This window comes from Choristoneura fumiferana, chromosome 6 (assembly GCF_025370935.1).
Source record: "Choristoneura fumiferana chromosome 6, NRCan_CFum_1, whole genome shotgun sequence".
NCBI lineage: Eukaryota > Metazoa > Arthropoda > Insecta > Lepidoptera > Tortricidae > Choristoneura > Choristoneura fumiferana.
Window position 1 is genome coordinate 5066293 of NC_133477.1, and position 23437 is coordinate 5089729.

General features: G+C 39.7%; 1 protein-coding gene across 1 annotated transcript in view; it reads right to left on the reverse strand.

Annotated features, from left to right (window-relative positions):
• Positions 1 to 23437, reverse strand: part of LOC141428600 (uncharacterized) — a 37592-nt gene that overhangs the window by 4008 nt on the left and 10147 nt on the right. Inside the window, exons 11-26 of the mRNA XM_074088602.1 lie at positions 22707 to 22939; positions 20005 to 20152; positions 18135 to 18260; positions 11063 to 11158; positions 10362 to 10439; positions 9010 to 9111; positions 6801 to 6941; positions 5549 to 5656; positions 4205 to 4339; positions 4005 to 4103; positions 3486 to 3533; positions 3338 to 3412; positions 2241 to 2336; positions 1475 to 1543; positions 938 to 1018; positions 339 to 425 (exon numbers count right to left, since the gene is read on the reverse strand). Coding sequence (XP_073944703.1) covers positions 339 to 425; positions 938 to 1018; positions 1475 to 1543; positions 2241 to 2336; positions 3338 to 3412; positions 3486 to 3533; positions 4005 to 4103; positions 4205 to 4339; positions 5549 to 5656; positions 6801 to 6941; positions 9010 to 9111; positions 10362 to 10439; positions 11063 to 11158; positions 18135 to 18260; positions 20005 to 20152; positions 22707 to 22939 — 1722 coding nt within the window. The remainder of the gene's footprint in view (positions 1 to 338; positions 426 to 937; positions 1019 to 1474; positions 1544 to 2240; positions 2337 to 3337; positions 3413 to 3485; positions 3534 to 4004; positions 4104 to 4204; positions 4340 to 5548; positions 5657 to 6800; positions 6942 to 9009; positions 9112 to 10361; positions 10440 to 11062; positions 11159 to 18134; positions 18261 to 20004; positions 20153 to 22706; positions 22940 to 23437) is intronic.

Here is a 23437-nt window from a genome sequence, read left to right on the forward strand (position 1 = left end):
ATGTCGAAATTGGCTAACGGACCTCACGCATGGCAATGATACTAGCGCCAACCTAACCTGTCACAGAAACCCTCATTTCAGGTTAGGCAGCTGTTGGTTTGCGCCTGTAGCAGTGCGCCAACGGAAGGATAGCCAGCCAGCACTAGCGCTGCCTACATTGCTAGACCTTAACTTTTATAATAAATGCATTAGGTAAAAAGTACCTTCATGTGTAAAACTATGGTTTCTGAGTCCGCCCTGTTAATGATACTCTGTTAAGTGTGTGGTGCATATTTTTGCGGTGTGTAAATTTTATTGTTCAAAATCGTACCAACAACACGTCTGGCGTATTCACTTACCACTTGGTCTACCCGACATTTGTTTAATGTCTCTGCAATAATATGGTTTGCTACAATTATCATCCTTTTGTGGCCTTCTTGTTGGGTCTGTAAATATTACATAACTTTTTATTTATTTGTTGAACTCTCCTCCGTGTAATAGCGCCATCTAGTATCGGTTAAGAGCACTCATTTCTTGAGAATTTTCTCTTCAAACATTTTTTATTCTCTTCTTTAAGCATTGTGACTGGGTTGATCGAAGCAAGGCATAGATCATTTTTCATAGCTGTAAATTGTATTTATCTACTTTTGTGATTCTTGAGTTAAGTAGTCCACAGTATTTTTTTAAATGTCACTGACAGTAATTTTTTCGCTCCACACTAGATGGCGTTAAAGCTAATATTAAGTGTAAAGATAGTTAAACTAAATAGGTTAATATTAAAGGTACGTAGACAATACAAATGCTTTAAACATACAAATAATATTTCTACAGGCTAATAAGATGAAAAATATTAACTATACTGTTTAAAATTGCCACGCCTTAACAGGGCATAATTTTTTATAATTTTTTGTAAAAGCTGTTGCAATGAATAAATACTGAATACTGAACTAAAAAGTACCTTTGGCGGAGTTGTTCGTGTTCGATGAAACTTTCTGATTGCTTCGGAAAGGTATATAGGTTTTTGAAGATACCACAGCGTCTGGAAAACAATTCTTAAAATTATAAAAACACAGTTTGATACACGCCACAATACAATAGAGACATCACTTTCCGGGACCGAAAGCCGAAGGAAGACAGTTGGAAGTTCTATTTTTGTATTCAAATTGTTAAACTTGAATAGCGCTTGGATGTAGCAGCAGCCTCTGTCTTTGATGACTAGGTAGCTCTAGGATCGCTGCAATGCCATAATCATTGCTTCTTGACATAATTTAACAGTTCTGAAGAAAGTGACGCCTCTAATTTATTGCATTTTCCTCCGCAACTGAGACAAGATGCCATTTTTTATTATTATAGGATACTGAGGGATGACTAATTTACAGTGAGGTTCGTGTGCTAAGATAAATTATGAAAAATTTAGTTTCATATTTTCCTTGTCTCTACTACTGTTAAAGAGAAGTTATGACATACGTAGTGGTATGTTGGTTTGCCATTTTACCTGACACTACCGATGCTTTGCTGGGACTAATGTTGGCCCTCCTGGTCGATGACGACATAGGTCTTTGGACTGAAAAGATATATCCAATTACATAGTTAAAGATAAATTACCGTAGGGGCCATTCATTAATTATGTAAGGTAAGGGCCTCGAGGGGAAGACGGTTTTCAATATCTATCTCGTATCACGTAAGAAGTGGGAGGTGAAGCCGGAAAAACTTTACGTGCCCTTAGTTACACAGAGATAGGGGGATCAATATCTTCCTTACGTAATTAATGAATAACCGCCCCCAAGCCGGCTCCGTATAAAAACTCATGTCGTGTATTAATGTATGTATAAATTGTATAAATTCAGGGCGATCATTCTTTTGACAATCATTTGTGAAAAATATTTTTAACAATAAAACTGTCGCGATTAAGTCCCAAGTGAAATTAAACTATGAGTGAAAATCATGAAAGTTTCACACCAATTTTCATACAAAATTATTGCGCCACGTTGTCAAAAATGTGTCAGTTACTTAGAAAGTGTCGCTCTCATTTAATGTCTATATGTGGGAGCCACCTTAATTCTGATCTGCTGTGTGTACAGTCGAGGGCATAAATATCTATAAAAAAATACACATCCATAGCGTCAAGTCAAATATGTATACATCGACCTTATGGTTAGTGGGATAAAGATGTGTAAAGATATTTTTGACGTCTTGGTTACGTATAATATATACCTATATGTATGCCCTTGACTGTACTATGTTCGCGGTAAAAAGCTCACCGTTAGCCGCACCGGGGTTCTTGACGGCCGGCCGGTCCGCCTTCACATTGGGGTTCGTAAGTGACGCTCGCAACTTGTTCCCAGCGCACTTACTCGCTATCCAAAACAAAACAACAGCTGCGATTATTGCGATGATTGGCCATCGCCGGTGGCCGAGGCACGCCGCGACGTGCGCCGCCCTCCAAAATAATAAGTGCAACAAAACCGCTTTTGTTATAACGTCTATGTAAAGTGTTACTGAAAAGAACGCGGAGGGACACGAAATTAGGTTTTTAATGCACATATAATGTGTACTTCAAAAGGACCTATACTGAACAAAGAAGGCGGGGCACTACCTAAACCTACACTTTCTTGAACCGTTTCTACTCATTTTCAAACCCGCATAGCTTTCTCCCACAGATAACAACAGAGAGCCCAAATTCACAGGATTATAATAATATGTACTTAGTAGTTAGGGGACATATAATGTACACTAAGTTTAATTGATCCAGATTTTATACTTTCGATTTTATTGATACCTAAAGTACGATGATTTTGCCACCCACTCTCTCATCAAAAGCTCTGGGATACCTACTTCCCGATAAGCATCCTAGAAGCTGAAATTTGGTATGGAGCCCAGGATTTACATACATACAACTGACATAATTAAACAACTCCAGGCCTAAACTATAGCGGACTACTACGCCTTTAGTTTGCTTTGAAAGGCAGTTTCAATACCATTAAAACATCGAAGTACACATAAAAACCAAAACTAGTAGGTATTTACGCGACTATTTCCCGTTTACTACTGATATACCTAAAATATCATTTTAAATCTCGACAGGATGAAAATAAAAGATCTGTAACAGGTATACAAGAAAGTCTAAATAAAATAGTTTTTTTTTTTTTATTAACATTAACAGTTTCTGTCCTCGGATGGGAATACAGTTTGTTCATTATGATAAACGCCACACAGTCTTATTTTGAACGTAAAGCAAAGCACACGAATGCTTAATTTAACTATTTGTGTTTTCTTGTAAACCTGTCAAAATTTTGTAACAATATTTTGATGGAGTGATATTTAACGATAAAAAAATTAACTGTGTCATAATACTCACATGGTTGAGTCCCACCAGCGTAGCTTTTGTTATACATACTAGCCGGCTTCGACACAGGGTCCACACTGTTAGCAGCTTCAACAAATTAATTACTACAACTTCTATTTAATAAAATAAATTATTTTAATGATTATTTTTCTTTACTTACCTCTCCACGGTCGTATTGGTGACTTCTTTCTGTGACAAACTTCGTTAGCTGCAATAATATGTTCATTACTCTGTTATTGCCATTTGTATTTATAAGCAAAAGACACATACGCCTGACATTTTTATTTGTGGGCCTCCAAACACGGTGTTCTTTAGATACCGAATGTTGAAAAGTTGTCACAAAATTAAAACTTAATGTTTTAAACAGGCTAATCAAAACAGGTTGGACCCTTGATTTTTTTTATTATTTATCCTCTGATAAACAAATTAACAATTCGATGTTTCCTATGTAACTTAGTAATTAACTGTAAGATAATACATACTACTCGACAATAGATGGCGTTCGTTACCCAAAAATTTCAGGGCTCAGGACACATGACACATATGGGTTTTATAAAACATTAACAAACTTTAGGGGTTTGTTGAATTATTGAAATATCCCATGTATTTATTTTGTACCTCACGTAAATGTCTAAAAATATAAACAGTAACATAATTTATGAAATAAGGAGCGACTCACCGGGAGGATTAATAACATGCGACAACTGCATAATGTCCCTTCGGATGGTCAGTCTCTTGTTCACTGGCGTGACCAATGGCTTGCCGTATCCAATTTCGGCTAAAACAAATAGTAGATTGTACAACAAGGGCATAAAACGAGCCATTTTACCCAAGTCGGTAATATAGCAGCTAGCAGGTTTAAACTAAAGACTACTTTACCATTGCAATTTGCAGCTGTGATGACGCAGCCAGACTTGACCCGGTTTGTCATTCTCACGTCATCGATGCTAGCGACGCTCTGCTTTGCAGTTAAATTACTTGTAACAGTATTAGGTTTAGTTGGAGTTTTAGGTTCTGAAAACAAAAAACGTCAGCTCTAAAGAATGATTTTCCTTAAAACATATTAAAACCGGTTCAAAAACGTGCCAGACACGCCCAAGATCTTATTTGAGCATTCTAGCGAATGTAACATTACGGGTACGTTACGAGTAGGTTAAGAGCTCACAAAATAAACAGGAGCGTTTTAGCGAGCATTCTAGCGAGCGTTCTAGTGAGCTTTCAACCGACGGTAAAGCGGTAAGGCGACACGACGGTTTGCTTCGAGCTTTTTACCGAGAACCCGTTGGACATCGTCAATGATTAAATTTTCGACGAGCATTTACTAGAGCGTTCCCTAGAATGATCGCGTAATGTTCGTAGTAATAGTAATGTTTAGTTTTTTTTCTCAAAAATTTCCGTAAAATTTGACATTATTCTTTTCTCAGACATGAAATGAAATATTAACGTTGTGTCACAAATAATAGGCTGAGAAGTATCTGCCTGCGCGCGGTCACTCTAGCGGCCTGCAAAGAGATTTCATACAACTTTGCAGGCCGCTGGCCGGCAATGCGACCGTCTTTTGTTTCAACGCGCGCTCTGCGACACGGCGCACGCCCAGCAGCACCCGCTCCGCAGTCGCCCGCCGCCCGCCAGCAGCCAGCGCGACACGCGCGCACGAACAGGGCGACCGGACTAGCGTCCCACCAATTTGATTTCTTGTTTTTTTATTTTATTTCATGTCATGTTTGAGAAAAGCACTATACAAGCCTCGGTCGGAACGTGGGGTTGCCGGCCTCGCATCCCTATAGCTGCTTGGCCGGCAACCCCCTACTTCCCGGCCTCTACAGTAATGTACTATTAAAAACGGCGAAAGCTCGATGTTCGTTACAAATCAATGCTCAAGTTTCTTCTCTCAAGCACCTTTAAACTGAGATAAAATTGACTGTTACGTAGAAGAACAGGGGTCACCGACATAGCCACGCGAATTAGCTCGTTGAAGTGGCAATGAGAAGGCCATATAGCACGGAGAACAGATGGCCGTTGGGGTCGAAAAGTTCTCGAGTGGAGACCGCGGATCGGTAAGCGCAGTGTATAGGACATCCACCAACGAAGTCAAAGTCGCGAGTTCACGGTGGATGCAAGCCGCTGCCAACCGAAGTAACTAGAGGTCTATGGGGGAGGCCTATGTGAGTCCTAAGGCTAAGATGATGATGATGATGAACAGACTGTTTAGTTTACACGTACCATTCTCATTTCGCGATCCAGTGCTGGGTCTGATGTCGTCGATGCTTGCGGCGCTATTTCTTGAGGTTGATGCAGAGCCTCTAGATTTGTTTGTAGTTTTGGAACGATCTGAAATTCAAACAGTGTTGCATGAACTTACTTGTTGACACGACTATAAACTACTACTACAACTACTTGATTACTACTTATTTAGGTACCTACTTATAATTCAAAAAAATTGCATTGACTGTTAAGTACCAGAACCAATAGGTAAAAACCTATTTATTTAAATATATATTTTTGTTGCAATTCTTCATTAACAGAATCGAGCTTATATCCATCATTCCGGTTAAAATTTACATTTAGGGGCTGTTTCACCATCCATTGATTAGTGTTAACTGACGGGTAAATGTGATGCTGTCTCTATTTGTTTTGTTCGAATAGACGGAGACAGCGTCACATTTAACCGTCAGTTAACACTAATCAATGGATGGTGAAACAGCCCCTTAATTTCTTTATTTGAACCACTCCAAGCAACATTCAGGCCTCCGTACCACAAAAGTTACAAGTGCCATAATTTCACAAAATACTAAAATTTTACTACGAAAACATAACTTGTACCTTTTGTGGTACAGTGGGCTGGAGTAGTAATGAAATTACGTTTATTGGAGAGGTTTTTGGCATTGAGGGAATATAAACCCCCTTGCAAATAAAATAGGGCACCTATGGTTTTTCAGATTTTTAGGCATTGAAGCTTAGAAAGTAAGCTTTCATGCACATAAAATACAAAAACCATAGGTGCCCGTTTTTTTGCAAGGGGGTTTATTATGCTACGCGGATAAAGGCTTACAATAGTTATTTCGTTATTTGTGTCACAAGGGAGCAAAATGATGTATTTACGGCGTGGGCGGTACATTGAATCCAGAATATAGCGAAGTATGGAATCCACAATAAAATCCTGAGCGTAGCGAGTAGTAAAGTAGAATCCTGAGCGTAATAAAGGATTCAAGTGTTAACACCCAAGATGACAATAATTTTGTTCCCGAGTGACTCATACAACTTTTCACACCGAGTATGACGAAAATTAAAATAAAACAATTCTAAATATGATTAAAGAGCAACCAGTATAGAAAATGGCGTGATTTTACAATTATCAACATCAAAAAATTGTATTTGCAAAAAAAAAACACTGTAAAACCTTAAACAGAAAAATTGCACTTTGATCCCTCTCGTCAGAAAGAAAAAGTTACTAGAGGTGTAAAAAAAAATTTACCAGAGGCAGGCGTGAGTTTGTAACCGGATCTCTGTCTCGGGCTGTAGCTGTTTTTGCTGTCAGCTATGCTGGACGCGCTGTGCCTTGATGTCGTGGAGGACCCCGGACCGGGGTGGTACTTGTTCATAATTTTAGATTGGCCTGAAAGTTTAACTTTGGATAACAAAGATAGCATATCGATATACGACTAAGAGTGACCGGCGCCATAACGAGCGTTTTCTCTGTTCATTGTGCGGCCGAAACACTTATTGCACCATGTTGTTACTGGCAACACATGCAATGTATAGAGAATACGCTCGACGCACCGCCGCTTGCGCACGACGTAGGAGGGGGACTAGGTACCATCCCTCTCACTCTCGTATTAAACAATATAAAAGTGAGCGGGACGTCTAGACACGAAGGTCGAATTTTGCACTTCGTAGTATAGGGACAGGGCCATTCTGACCGTCAAATTCCGAGCAAGTTTCAGACCGCGGACGCAAACATTCGCTTCCATCACTTATCCCGTTTGATAGAGAAAAGGTGACTGCGATTGCGACCATGCTCGCGTTATATTCAAACAATGAGCCTACAAGTCGTACTTAGGTCCTTTGAACCGGATATAGAGAATTAAAACTGTTTCTTAAAAAAATTGAAAATTAAGACAGCAATGAAAACAAGTCGGATTCTGGACGTATTTGGATAGGTATACGACTTTAATTATTTGCTCTAAGCTATGTCTACAAAGTCACGGCAGGGACAATGGGGAATGTCTGAAAAATTTAGAAGCGCTTGATTATTTTTATATCAATAGGAATAACCTTTGTAATTAACAGAAAAATATCAGATTTTTAAGTAGCATCAATTAATTAAAAAAAATGAAAGAGTTTTCTTTACCGCCAAATTACGACATTCCGGTCGGTTACGGGTTGTTCCATAGTCCATAGTCCATTTTAATTGATTGATACTACTTAAAAATCTGATATATTTTTCTGGTAATTAGAAAGGTTATTCCTATCGACAAAAAAAGTTTCAAGCGTTTCTAAAATTTTCATCCATTCCTAGAGAACTATTTCTATATATTTTTTATTATGGCAAACTCATCTAATTTCGTGACAAATTAATTTTAATAATAATACTAGTAAAACCTCAAAAAAAAAGTAGATTGGAATAAGCACGCGTTTATATTACCGTGAATAAAAGAGAGGTTATCACGAACTTAGACAAGTCGATGGCTTTGCTAACTGCTGCTAGGGCGTCGCCAGCTGATAATAAACGGGGGGGGGGGGTCTAGTAGAAGTATAGAGGATGGGAAAAGTAACAGTCGAGAAATAATGAAGCAAGCGAAAACTTCAACGCGCTAAACGCTCAAAAGTAAAGGCTAAATTTTTTCGTTTTTTTAGGGGAAAGCAGTAGCCCCCTGCCCTCTTGGCGACGCCCTTGAACTGCTGGTTAAAAAGACCGATCAAACTTATCCTAAAACTATTGTAGCTCGGTAAAGGTGCTTAGATGGTTGTCACGAAATGAGAGAGGTTGCCATACCTGTCCGCTCTGTTCTTTGGTTTCCTGGGCTTCATTTTCTCTTGACTTTTGAATTTGTTGCCGATAGTAATTCCGCAGATCCAAGTAAAGGCATTGATGATCTTCAATTCATAATGAAAAGGCATTTCAATAATAAAAAGTGCTAATTCGACTAATGTTGTACTTAATTAATTATACAAGAATTGGAAAAAGGAACGAATATGTACGACAAAGGGAGTCCTGGTACGAAAAAATGGCGGCAAATTAAAAAAAAGAATTCAGAAATACAGATAAAAATTTCATTCACAAATACATAACAGGGGCCACTCACATGCGCATAAGTTTACATGCAAGCATATGCGGGGATCGACCAACCTACACACTTGTGCATAACCAGCAGAACTTACCCAGCACCAACTGGTCAGTCTAAAAATACAAATAAAGGAGCGAGTGTGACGTCCTACAATGTCTTGTTTGTTCTTGTATTCATGCGAATGTGAATGCAGTTTTACATTCACCACTTTTTACGATATTTGAGGTAAGTATATAAAATGATATTTGCTTTACTTGGCTTGTGCCAGAACTCGCTTGCCGAACTCTATCTACTTAAATTATTAAAATCTCCGATTAATCAGTTGAGTGCATGCATGACAATACACGTCGCACAGACTTAGCTATCTTGCATTAGTGATGGAATTTGTGAACTTACAATCAAACGTGCAACAAGAAGGCGGGTTGGTGATGATTCGCAGAATGTCTTGCGTATCCTTGGTCAGACTGCGCATGCTCGAAGAATCGCTCAGCGTGCGAGCTGTGAACACCCTAAGTATGAGCAGGACAAATCTAGGGTAATCTAGCCTATATACAACTCTAGACTCCCACTGCTGGGCACAGGCCTGCTCTTAGAGAGGGCTTGGGCCGTAGTCCCACGGCCCAGTGGGGATTGGGAACTTCACACACACACACCATTGAATTGCTTCGCAGGTTTGTGTAGGTTTCCTCGCGATGTTTTTCCTTCGCCGTAAAACTCGAGGCACATGAATTTCGAATAACTCAGTAGTGCGCGAGCCGGGATTTGAATCCATCCTCTGTTTGAGAGGCCAAAGGTCAAACCACTTGACCACCACGGCATTTTCAAATCTAGGGTGAATGGGCATATATTACGCAAGCGCTGCTCCATCTGAGTACACATCTTCCCTTACCATCAGGCGTGATTGTGGACAAACGCAAGCCTATTTCTGTGTAAAAAAAAATTTGACCACGCCGAAATGTGTCAACTCCAAAATGAGTAAGCTCACTTATTTGAAATCATGACAGAGAAAATGGTTGACAATTATCGTTAGACAGAAAGAGATGGCAATACGTTCTCAGTACCGCGCCGTAGCGTCTGTTAGTACACTTTTTCCCTGCAAAGGTATATCTAAACTTCTAAATATTTGGAGCAGAGTGGGAAATTAAGATATTCATGCCCATCGACAGCTATTCCAATAATCAAATTAATCATCAACTATCCGATTATCGTCGCTTACAGGCTTGAACATTGTTTAAACAATAACATTCCGTAGATAATATTTAAGCTGGGCTATTATTGTTCTTTAATTTTGTTTTCTGATATTTAAAAAAAGATACCATTTCACAAGAAAATAATTTTTCCATTAACCATTTTCTCGTGTTAAAATCCGTATAAAGTCCTTACAGATCTGTTCACTCACGAAGGCGCGCCCCTCCACATTTTATAATTGTAGTTATAAACGTATCCGTACGACAAGTCTATTTGTGCGTAGCTGGAACGGTGTCCTCAGTCGCAAGCGTACCGTCAGTCACGCACACTAAGACTAAGACAACGTGTAAGTACGAGGTTTATTCGAGCACATTGATAATTTAGTTGTAGAGGGGCGCGCCTTCGTGAGGGAACAGATCTGTACAACACAACGCATTACTGGAAACTTTAACCAATATTGAATAATGTCTGTTTGTGCAACTAATATTACCTAATTCTTTCAAAAGGAGTCAATAACTGTACAACGTAGGAAAGAAATAGAATATAAAATGTATAGTTACGTGTTTGGATGAGATCTACAGGTTTATCTGTCGACGAGGTCCGGGACCGGGAGTGGGGCGAGTAATTGTCACTGGTTACTGAAAAAAAAATGATTTTATCCTACTAATATTATAAATGCGACAGTTTGTATGTGTGCGTGTGTTTGTGTGAGTTTGTTACTCTTTCACGCTAAAACGGCTAGACGGATTTGAATGAAATTAAGTACATGAAAATAACACATAGGCAACTTTTTATCCCGATATTCCGCGGGATAGGGATTAAATCTCGAAATAACAACGAATGAGCTTAGACTCATGAAATTTGGCATGGTTGTACCAGGGTGAAATTTTCGGGAATTCTCACGGGAATTTTGTAAAATTCCGGAATTCCAATTCAATTGCTACATCTAATGATTTAAGCGTGCAAAAGCCACGACTAAACAGTAGTAAAGGAATATACACACTTAGGTACATCAATATCCATTATAGCTTATCCATAGGTTTCAGACATTGAAGGCTCAGTTTCATTATTCTCAGTTTCATAACTCGGTTGATAATACAGCGTGGGTGTCGCCCCGCTGGCGGAATAGCGACTACTTAGTAAAGCGAGAATGCGGGCCCCATAGTACCTATGCGTTATGGAAATCTCCCATACCCCGCATACGGGACCTATAGGCCAATGAAACTGAGCCTCAATGATAACTATTGTTGAAGGTACTGACGTGATCGCCTGCTCAGTTTCGTCGGCGAAGAAGACTTGCTGCGCGGCGGACCGAAGGGGCCCGTGTTCGACATGCCTTTAAGCTGCTGCCGTAGCCCTGTAAAAAAAAATCATCATCATCATCCCAGCCTATATACGTCCCACTGTTGGGCACAGGCCTCCTCTCGGAAAGAGAGTGCTTGGGCCGTAGTCCCCACGCAGGCCCAGCGCGGATTGGGAACTTCAAACACACTTGAATTGCTTCGCAGGTTGTGCAGGTTTCCTCACGAAGTTTTCCTTCACCGTAAAGCTCGTTTCAAATGTAATTTCGCACATGAATTTCGAAAAATCAGAGGTGCGAGCCGGGGTTTGAACCCACGGTCCTCTGCTTGAGAGGCCATAGGACAAACCATTCGGCCACCACGGCTTTAAAAAAAATGCATAAAATTAATCCATCCGTGCCATCGATAAGTACAAATGTGTTAAGCGCTACTTCAGCGATTATGGAAATGGGGGCCAATGGCCAAAAATGGAGGGGACCACGGCGCCCTGTACCCCCCTCTCCGTTTTATTAAGAAAGTGAGAAAGCATACTGGGAACTATGAGCGTTTCAACCGCTATCAGTTTCCTATCGCTATTATACTGAATAAAGGAGTCAGGTCAGGTAGAATGGGAAAATTTAAAACAACGATATGGTATGCGTGCATTACAATTACAATTCATTAAAATTTCACGCTTACGGTCTCTCATTTCTTCATTATAGGTATGCGTATTTTTTTTAACAAAAACTTATTATTACTCCCAGAGACTTGCGACTGTCATCCCAAAACCGCACAAATAAATACAAAAAGTCTTTGATGAACCATACTACTAGATTCAAGGTCACAGCTCTGAAAACGGCCAGAGAAATAAGAGCACAAAATAAATTTGTGCTCTTATTTCTGACAGTACGCGTCAACCAGAGCCAAAGTGCGGACGTGTTAAAATGCCACAATGTTCATTTATAAATTGCGGAAACAGCCACCGTAACACTAGGGTTCTGAAGGAATATCCTTCTTTAGGTAAGTACAAGTCAGTATTTCATTTAAAGTACGTAAAAATTGGCAGTTTACATTTAAAAATCAATAATTTATTGTTTGGCCAACCATCTTGCCAATAATCGGTGTTTCTGGAACAAAAAATTCGTAGAGTAGTTCTCATTTTAAAATATTTTTTTTTTTATTTTTTTGTAGATTTCCTAGTGATCCTTTTCGCTGTGCGGAATGGACATCTATTGTCGCGAGAGAAAGAGAAGAAGAACTTTACAGACCGCACAAAAATTCGACTGTATGTTCGATTCATTTTTATAAATTTGACATAGTTGGAAATAGCCAAAGGCGTAGATTACGGAAAACGGCGATTCCAAAATTGCAGGTAAAGTTACATAAATGTTTAAAATAATATAAGATTAAGTGTGGCGAGGTGAAGTGAAGCTATATTATTAAAGAAGACGTAAAGCTTCAAGTTCAAGCCGTATGATATTTATAATATTGCCGTTAATTGCAGATTCTCGTGAAACAAAATACAGTGCAAGCAGCGGTACGAGAATTAACCGAATCGATGACGTCAAATCTGGTAAAACATTTATGTTGTCTTTTTAACCCCTGACGCAAAAAGGGGGTGGTATAAGTTTGACCGCTATGTGTGTCTGTGTGTCTGTCTGTGACACCGTACGTAGCTCTTAAACGGGTGAACCGATTTGAATATGGTGTTTTTAATTTGAAAGCAGGTTTTTGAAGTGTTGTCAATCACCCATTTTCTAATTAGTTAACTTAATTCAGTTAAGTATCTATAAGAACATTTCGTTTCATGACAATATTTGTATATGTAAATTTTTTGTGTTATATTTCTGTGAAATAAAAAACTGTCTGTCTTATAATAATTGCGACTCCATTATTACCCTGTTCCTAAAATAGAATGACATCTTTTTGAAAGATGAATGTTCTTTTGTTAATCGAACGTTTTTGCTTGTCTTATGACGATACGTCGTAAGTATTATATACAATTACTATTATTTGGATCTTTGTTGCTTAGACTTAAGGTATATATTTTAAATTAATTTAGAAGGTAAAACGGATATATAGCTATAAGTATAAGACTGTCTATGATATAAGCAACGCGGCCACTTTTTCGCTTTGATTTTGTATGGGATCTTGAATCTAGTAGTATGGTTCATCAAAGCAAAAAGTATAAAATTATAATAAGCCAGTGGTGGCCTAGTGGTTTGACCTATCGCCTCTGAAGCAGAGAATCACATTTAAAATTTACCACGAGCTTTGCGGTGGAGGAAAACATCGTGAGGAAACCTGCACAAACCAGCGAAGCAATTCAATGGTGCGTGTGAAGTTCCCAATCCGCACTGGGCCCGCGTGGGAACTATGGCCCAAGCCCTCTTGTTATGAGAGGAGGCCTGTGCCCAGCAGTGGGACGTATATAGGCTGGGATAGGAAAATTATAATATTCTAAAGTTCGATATTGCCGCTTGTAGTTGTTAAGGTTTTGTTGTTTATGTCTAGTAAAGAAAAATAATATTGTCATGATTGACATATCCATTGTGATCTACTTCAAGATGTGCTTCCGCACAATAAACATCGTCTACCATTACGTGTTATATTTTATTTAAACTCTAACAGGTTATGGGCTATCAATAAAGAAGATATAACATCAATATAAAGATAAATATAGTGAATAAATGTGTAAAAGTACAAAATGTAAATAATATGTAGACAAATTGAAATAAGAAAAATGAAGATGTAAAACAAAAGTCGTCGAAAAGTGTCAACTGAAAAATAAAAACGTCAAGAAAATAAAAAGAAAATGGCTTCGTCGAATTTTCCGCAACTAAAAGCCGAAAACTTCAATAATTGGCTTTACCGTGTAAAATGCGTTCTAGAAGAAAAAGGATTATGGGGTATTATACAAGAAGACGAAAATGTAAGTAAATTAAATAAGGAAGAGATTAAGAAAGCCAATGCAAAAGCCAAAAATATTATTGTTCAATGTCTCCCAGACAAATATTTAAATATAATTACAAAATGCGACAATGCAAGGAATATGTTAGACATATTAAAAGAAATATTCCAGAGGAAGAGCGTTATATCTACCATACTTTTAAGGCGAAAGTTAATAAACCTAAAACAATCACCAGACCAAAAATTAGAAAACTATTTTGAAAATTTTGACAGTATAACCAGTGAATTGGAGTGTGCTGGTGACTCGTTAACAGAACGAGACAAAATCGCTTATCTATTAACAGGCCTACAAGAGAAATACGACCATGTAATAACTGCCATCGAATGCAATACGGGGTTCCAAGAAAGTACGTTAAAACTAGATTTCGTGAGAGCTAGACTATTGGACGAAGAGTTAAAAGTGCAAGAAATGCCAACCAACAACAGTCAGGATACAGCATTCGTTACATGTTATACCTGCAAAAACCAGGACACCTATCAAGAGACTGCTACAAGAATGTCTGGCATAGCCGAGGTCGCGGACGCGGACGAGGAAGAACGAACAACCGTTACCAAAGATATTCACGTCATCCCAACCATTATGGAAACATAGCATTCGAAGAAACCGGACAAAAGCATTTTAATTTTTGGACAACAGGAAATATCAAAGAACCATCAAGACCTACGAACGGAAACATAGAATGGGTAATCGATTCAGGATGTACAGAGCATATGATTAACGAAGATTACGAAAAATGTATGACCAACGTCAAAACTTTAGAAACACCGATCAAAATTTACATCGCAAACGGAGACTACCTGATGGCCGAGAAAAAAGGTTGCATATTAATGAAATGTAACGATGTGACAATAAATTTAGAATCGTTGATTGTCAAAAATCTATCCTTCAATTTAATGTCAGTGAAGAAAATGGTTCAAAATGACTTTCACGTAATTTTTAGCAAACAAAATGTAAAAATAGGCAGGAAAAATTCTAATATCTATGTGTTTGGTTCTTGCATAGGTAATTTATTTCTATTAAATGCCGAAATATGTTTAGCTACTTGTAGCGCAGCTTTAAGTGACGACGACTTGTGGCACAGAAGATTGGGTCACCTCAACCGAAGAAGTCTACATTGGATGCGGCTGCCGACTAGCAACAAACCCTGCTCTCCTTGCATGATGAGTAAGGCGACGCGATTACCTTTCGTACCTGTCAAGAGGCCACGTTCAACTTACATAGGTGAGTTAATACACACTGATATTGCAGGTCCTCAACGTACACCCGGTATCAACGGAGAAATATATTACCAAGTAATAATAGATGATTTTTCACATTTTTGTTGTACATATCTTTTAAAACGTAAAAGCGAAGCCACTGCCAACTTAATCGAGTACATTCGGAGATTAGAGATAGAATACGCAACAAAAGTAAACAAAATACGATGCGACAACGGCGGAGAATTCAAAAATAACTTTTTTGAACATTTTTGCAGAGAACGAGGAATAAGAATCCAGTATACACAAGCGTATTCGCCACAACAGAACGGCGTGTCAGAAAAAATGAACAGAAGTTTGATGGACAGGGCAAGGACACTGCTAGTAGAAACGAATTTACCAAAATATCTGTGGGGTGAAGCAATTTTATGCGCAACCTACCAAATAAATAGATGCCCTTCGACAGCTGTAAACTTTAAAACGCCTGAAGCCATTATGAGAGGTAAGACTGACTTATCGAGATTACGAGTATTCGGTAGCAAAGCCTGGGTAGTAACTATGCCCAGAGGCGACAAACTAGAAAAACGAGCTAAGGAAATGCGAATGATTGGATATGCATCAAACGGTTACCGCTTATGGGATCCGAAAGCAGACCTTATTTTAATATCTAGAGATGTACGATTTGATGAGAATGATTTTGTATACGAGAAAAATATCAAAGAACAGAATGATCAGAGAATAACTAAACAGAATGATGACGAAGATGATGAAATAGAACAAAACTGTAATAAACAAACTACGAATGAAGAGGAGCAACCAATAGAACAAGATACAAGCGACGAAGTACGAAGAGAAGCACAAGAAGCACCACAAAGGCCACAAAGAGATAGGAGGCCACCACCTCGATTCGAAGATTATTACACAGCAGAAGAGGAAATGTATGATGCAAATATAGCATTTTCTCTAATAGCGGACTCAGACCCGCGTAGTTATAAAGAAGCTGTAGACAAAGGAGAAGAATGGAAAAAAGCAATAAATGAAGAAATAAAGTCACTTGAAGAGTTGAATACCTGGAAAGAAGCCGAATTACCTAGAGGAAAGAAAGCCATAGATACAAAATGGATATTTAAGACGAAACAAGATGGAAGAAAGAAAGCGAGATTAGTAGCTAAAGGTTTCCAGACGGATAACATTCACAATGTTTATTCACCTGTTGCAAGAGTATCGACAATAAGAATGATGTTTAGCCACGCAGTACAAGAAAATTTTCCTATGAAACAACTGGATGTTCAAACTGCTTTTTTGAATGGATATCTGCACACAGAAGTGTACATAAAGCCACCAGAGGGCGTTGAGGTTTCAGCGGAAAAGTATTAAAACTACAAAGATCGTTATATGGATTGAGAGAAGCTCCAAAATGTTGGAATGACCGATTTCATAATTATATAGTAACACAAGGATTTGAACAATCGAAATATGATTTCTGTTTGTACTACAAAGCCAACGTATGGCTACTTATTTGGGTTGATGACATTTTAATAACGGGAAAAACTACAGAGATAAAGAAAACAATAGAGAAGCTGAAAGAAGAATTTAAGATAAGAGATTTGGGTGAAGTCAGAGAATACTTAGGTATGGAAATAAAAAGAGAACATGATAAGCTGAAAATTAGCCAAACTAAATTGATTGAGAAAGTACTAGAAAAATTTGGAATGACGGATTGCAAAGGAACACAGACGCCTATGGAACAAGGAACTCCAATCAAAGAAGAAGAAACTGTAATTGATGTGCCTTATCGTGAGTTGATTGGATGCCTTATTTACATCTCCACAGTCTCACGTCCAGATATTACTTTTGCTACGTCGTATTTAAGCAGATTTCTAGACAAGCCAACAAATACTACGTGGACATCAGCAAAAAGGATATTAAGATATTTAAAATTAACTTCGCACAAATGCCTGACATACACGAAGACGCAAGACAAACAAGTGTTGTGCTATACCGATGCGGATTGGGCGAGCAACGTCGACAGGAAAAGCGTAAGTGGTTGTGCTATTTTTCATAATAGTAATTTGGTATCATGGTTCACAAAGAAACAGCAGACAATCGCTCTATCGACTGCAGAGGCGGAGTACGTGGCAGCAGCCATGGCTACAACGGAACTCGTCTATTTAAAAGGTATATTATCTAATTTTGGCTATAATGATATTAAATCGTACTTACACATCGATAATCAAAGTGCTTTAAGAATGATCGACTGTAACGAAAACAGTAACAGAACCAAACATATTGATATAAAATATCATTTTATCAAAGATTGTTACAATAAGAACATGTTTAAAATGTCATACGTTCCAACTAACGAAAATATCGCAGATATATTCACTAAGCCATTGGGCAGTGTGAAACACAATTATTTTGTAGAAAAACTTAAAGTATTGTGAGTTTATTTAATGCTGAAGTGTCAATGTTTATGTTAGTGTTGTTAGTTAGTACTAGTAATGAAATGAATAATAGTGCTGTGTATGTTTTATGAGTCTGTATATTTGTATTACCCCTGTTAATACTTAATGATTGCAATTTTAACTGAAGTTAATATTGAGGGGGGGTGTTAAGGTTTTGTTGTTTATGTCTAGTAAAGAAAAATAATATTGTCATGATTGACATATCCATTGTGATCTACTTCAAGATGTGCTTCCGCACAATAAACATCGTCTACCATTACGTGTTATATTTTATTTAAACTCTAACAGTTTTCACCGGACAATGGCCCGTTTTTGTGTATGGGTTCTTCGCCGGACAAGTGTGTCAAAAAAAAACGGTCCGTTTTCCGGTGAAATCAACAGTCTACAAGCGGCTTTACTTATAAAACCGAGCACTACTCACTTGAAGCGTGACTTTCCCTGTAGTGTGCTTGCGCGCGCGACGGCGGCGCGGACACCACACCGCGCGGGGCCGGAGACTCCCTCGGCCGCGGCTCCTGGTGCGCATGCGGCTGCCCTCCAGAGTCACCTGTTGGTAACAACGAGGTCAATGTACCCATATTTTTACCGGGGGCATAAAGCATCCATCCCCTTCGCACACGCTTATTTATTGAAAAGGAATATTTTGCTTTATGCCCCTGACGATATTTGGCATGCAGGAAAATTTCACAATTGAATAGTGGACACCATTAAATAATAATTCCAATACACAATTCTAGTAAAAAAAACACTATTTTGATCCTGAAAACAAAATTAATTTTCAGTTCGGGTTTTTGATAGGAATATTACTAGATGGCGTTAGTATCGTGAAGTCCGTTTGACTTTTGCCTAAATACTTGCGATTGGTCCATTTAGTTATTAACCAATCTCAAACGTGACACAAAATGTCAAATGGACCTCACAAAACCCTTATTAAATGTAAAATTAAATTTTCACTTTCTCTTTGTAGATAGTGTCAACTATCCCCTTTACCTTATGTAACATTATTTCAAGCAATAAAATAATTATTATTAATATACAATTCTGTAAGAACAAACGAGTAGAAAACATTTGTAAGCGAAAAAGATAATGAATGCGACAGGTAGCGCCACTAGTTACTTACCAGGCAATGTTCTGTTCAATATCCGAAGTGAGCTGGTAAATAATATAAGAATCGGTACTTAACAGACGTTCAAAACTCAGTGAAATTTACTTACATACGACAACGAGCACTGCAGACCAGCTAAAAACAATATTTGATTTTGTTTTTAATTTGTTTGTAATATTAAATTCACGTCCGTCGCTGGAGAACATTTTGGCTGCGAATCATGCAAATCCTTGAGTTTTATGTTAACTATACCAATTCTAGAATCATAATTCAATCGACAGAATAAATAAATTAAAAGCTAGGTATTTCACTTTCGAACATGCGACGTTGTTGTCGGTCTTATTCCAATTATGACCCGAAATTTTATTAAACATATGTATGCTCGTACATACATGTACATGTGTCGTAATGGATTCGTACTTGTTCTACATTACATTTTAAACAAACTTACTATTTTTACAGGATAAAGTAAACTACAGAATATTCAACATAAGATACTTTATTGTAACTTACATACATGAAAAATACAACATCTGAGCAGTGTCACTTACATTACAACTGATAATGATAACATAATATTTGCAATGAATCATACATACAAATAAGCAGTCTAGACCTTTGCTTTACAATAAGTTAGGCACAATTTGATAATGAAGGCAGGGAGGGAGCATTCCTGTGCAACGATGGAATAATTTAAACATAGGAAAATTTTCGACTCCAGCGTGACTAACAAACAGATCAAATTAGCGACTGTTTACTTAGCACCTACAATCATACGAGTACCGTCCTCATTAAAACCAGTTAAAACAATATGTCCATATTTCACAGTCAATAGTCATCCATCCTCCCCGAACTAAACTCAACAACAGGCACTAACTACCACTACCCGCTGTCACATTTACGTCTATCTGCATATCGTTACTCTGTAACGTATCTATGGCAACACTGTTAACAGGGCTTTTTTTATCTAGGGCAACACTCTCAATAGTTTCTTTGATCTGCGCTACAGCGTCTACATTATGGTTACTTTGAGTAGCTACGGCAATATGATTCTGTGTTTCAGTTGCAGAAGGCTCCGTCGTGTCGCTAGTAGCACTTATTTGGGTGTCGCCAGTGTGTGTAGGTGTGGGCGCCGTTGCCATGGCAACGGGGTCGCTGTGTGCGTCAGTGGAGTAGTGTCTGGTACCGGGGACGAGGGCGGGGGACGAGACGCGGCGCTCGCGGCGTCGCTCGCGATGCGCCGCCTTCAGCTCCATCTCGACGCAGTGTTCGGCGAACATCAGCTGCAACGGCGCGTACATGTGCGGCAGGAGTTCTAGGTCGTTCATTGTTATCTAGGACAAATAAAGTGGAGTTAATGTTGCGTTTGCACCAGAGATAAGCGAGGATGCGTTGCGAGGCATGTTTGTCATGCATGACTAATGAACCAATAAAAATGTTTCATTTACCTATCCTCGCTCAGCGCAGCTCTAGTGGAAACAGCTCAGCGGAGCGAGGTTTTCGTATATGAAAAATACTGCTTGCGAGGTACTCAGTCACTAGTAGCGTCCAGTGGCAGGCGCGCTCCGCTTCCTCGCACCGCTCAATTACTTCGCACGTGGGTCGATCAACTTTTTATTGTCACTCGTTGATTAGTTACGGTCTCCTGAGTTACTCTTTAAACCCTAAGTTTATAGGATTAAAATTTGCCATGCATTTTTCTGGTAGTTTTAAGCCCCTTCTGTAATTTATCATCTAATAAGCATGTTAGTATAATGTGACACAACATTTCTTCTATTAAACTTTACTAACTTTGTCCCCTCGCTGACGGGACAGAATAACAACAAGAAATAGTTGATCCACCCACGTCTCTGGTAGAAACAGTCACAACGTTCCACATCCTCGCATCGTTTAGGTTCCTCATACATCTCTGGTGGAAACGCAGCCTAAGACTGGCCTGAAGTGTTGTTGTCGTGCAGTAGTTATGTAGGGCGCCCTCCGGCCAGGTGGAGTGACGATTTGCGAAAGGCTGCTGGTAGAAGCTGGATGCGTCTAGCTGAGGACAGGGCGAAATGGCGCTCTTTGGGAGAGGCCTATGTCCAGCAGGCGACTGCTATAGGCTGATGATGATGATGATGATGATGAGTATTTGTGTGGAGAGTCGCGGCAGGCGCGCGTAACGCTGGCTGAAGTGAGCCAGCCGTGTACTGACACAATAAGGTGACCCGGGGTTATAGTAGCTGGGGGGATATTGTATATGAGCCGTCTGATGGCGTCCTTACGACACCATGCTCTTCTCGGCCATTTTACATTGTGTTCGCCAGAAGACTGTCTTTGAACATGGTGAACATGGCGTCGTAAGGACGCCATCAGACGGCTCAGATACAATAGCCCCGGGTGACCTTACTAACTGACTGACAAGCGACCAACCTGCATGTTGTCAAACGCGATGCCGACAGTATTGTTGTCGTACAGTATGGTCGGATTAATACGCGGCAGACGAGCTTATCGGTAGTTGAAGTGAGCCAGCAGTGTATCGAGGTCTACGTAGCACAAGACTGACTGACAAGCGACCAACCTGCATGTTGTCAAACGCGATGCCGACAGTGTTGTTGTCATACATTATGGTCGGATTAATACGCGGCAGACGAGCTTATCGGTAGTTGAAGTGAGCCAGCAGTGTATCGAGGTCTACGTAGCACAAGACTGACTGACAAGCGACCAACCTGCATGTTGTCAAAAGCGATGCCGACAGTGTTGTTGTCGTGCAGTATGGTCGGATTAATAAGCGGCAGACGAGCTTATCGGTAGTTGAAGTGAGCCAGCAGTGTATCGAGGTCTACGTAGCACAAGACTGACTGACAAGCGACCAACCTGCATGTTGTCAAACGCGATGCCGACAGTGTTGTTGTCATACATTATGGTCGGATTATTACGCAGCAGACGAGCTTATCGGTAGTTGAAGTGAGCCAGCAGTGTATCGAGGTCTACGTAGCACAAGACTGACTGACAAGCGACCAACCTGCATGTTGTCAAACGCGATGCCGAGAGTGTTGTTGTCATACATTATGGTCGGATTATTACGCAGCAGACGAGCTTATCGGTAGTTGAAGTGAGCCAGCAGTGTATCGAGGTCTACGTAGCACAAGACTGACTGACAAGCGACCAACCTGCATGTTGTCAAACGCGATGCCGACAGTGTTGTTGTCATACATTATGGTCGGATTATTACGCGGCAGACGAGCTTATCGGTAGTTGAAGTGAGCCAGCAGTGTATCGAGGTCTACGTAGCACAAGACTGACTGACAAGCGACCAACCTGCATGTTGTCAAACGCGATGCGACAGTGTTGTTGTCATACATTATGGTCGGATTATTACGCGGCAGACGAGCTTATCGGTAGTTGAAGAGAGCCAGCAGTGTATCGAGGTCTACGTAGCACAAGACTGACTGACAAGCGACCAACCTGCATGTTGTCAAACGCGATGCCGACAGTGTTGTTGTCATACATTATGGTCGGATTATGACGCGGCAGACGAGCTTATCGGTAGTTGAAGAGAGCCAGCAGTGTATCGAGGTCTACGTAGCACAAGACTGACTGACAAGCGACCAACCTGCATGTTGTCAAACGCGATGCCGACAGTGTTGTTGTCATACATTATGGTCGGATTATTACGCGGCAGACGAGCTTATCGGTAGTTGAAGCGAGCCAGCAGTGTATCGAGGTCTACGTAGCACAAGACTGACTGACAAGCGACCAACCTGCATGTTGTCAAACGCGATGCCGACAGTGTTGTTGTCATACATTATGGTCGGATTATTACGCGGCAGACGAGCTTATCGGTAGTTGAAGTGAGCCAGCAGTGTATCGAGGTCTACGTAGCACAAGACTGACTGACAAGCGACCAACCTGCATGTTGTCAAACGCGATGCCGACAGTGTTGTTGTCGTGCAGTATGTGCGGATTGAGTCGCGGCAGACGCGCGTAACGCTGGCTGAAGTGAGTCAGCACGGTGTACTGTGCATTCATTTGTCGACCCACGTCGATGGCTTGTGAGGTTGTCGAGTGCATTTTCTTTCGCGCTTCGTCCGCCAGCTCGTCTTCCATGGTTGCTTCGTGGATGAGGACAGTTGAGTTCTCGCCTGGAAATAAATTTATGGTTGTTATGGAATTTATATGCTGGTGAGATGCTCCGCCCCGAAGAGTTAGCGTGCGGGTAGTTTTCGCTTGTCGCTCAAAGCGTCAATTTCATACTTATTCGGGCAGGGCCCTGTTTCTCAAAGCTAACAAGTTTAATAATATTAGTGTTTAGCCTCATAAATTGAATGAGAAAAGACTATTTTTCAAAAAGTTGTCCATTTTTCAATTTTTCAGTTGTCCACTTTCAGCTTGTCTTGGCTTGTTCTTTCACTTGTCCAGTTTCACCACAAAAAATAAGTAATATTGTTTTTAAATATATACAAAACCTTGTGGCAAAAGTGATAAAAAGTCACAAAATCTTTGTTGTTAGATCCAATAGAAAGTTTTGATGTAGTTATAAAAATACGAATTTTCCTCGCAACATTTCGTGACGTTTTCCTGACGTCAAAAATTTTGGATGTTTTATGTAGTCTATATTTTATGATCTCGTCCTTAGGGTT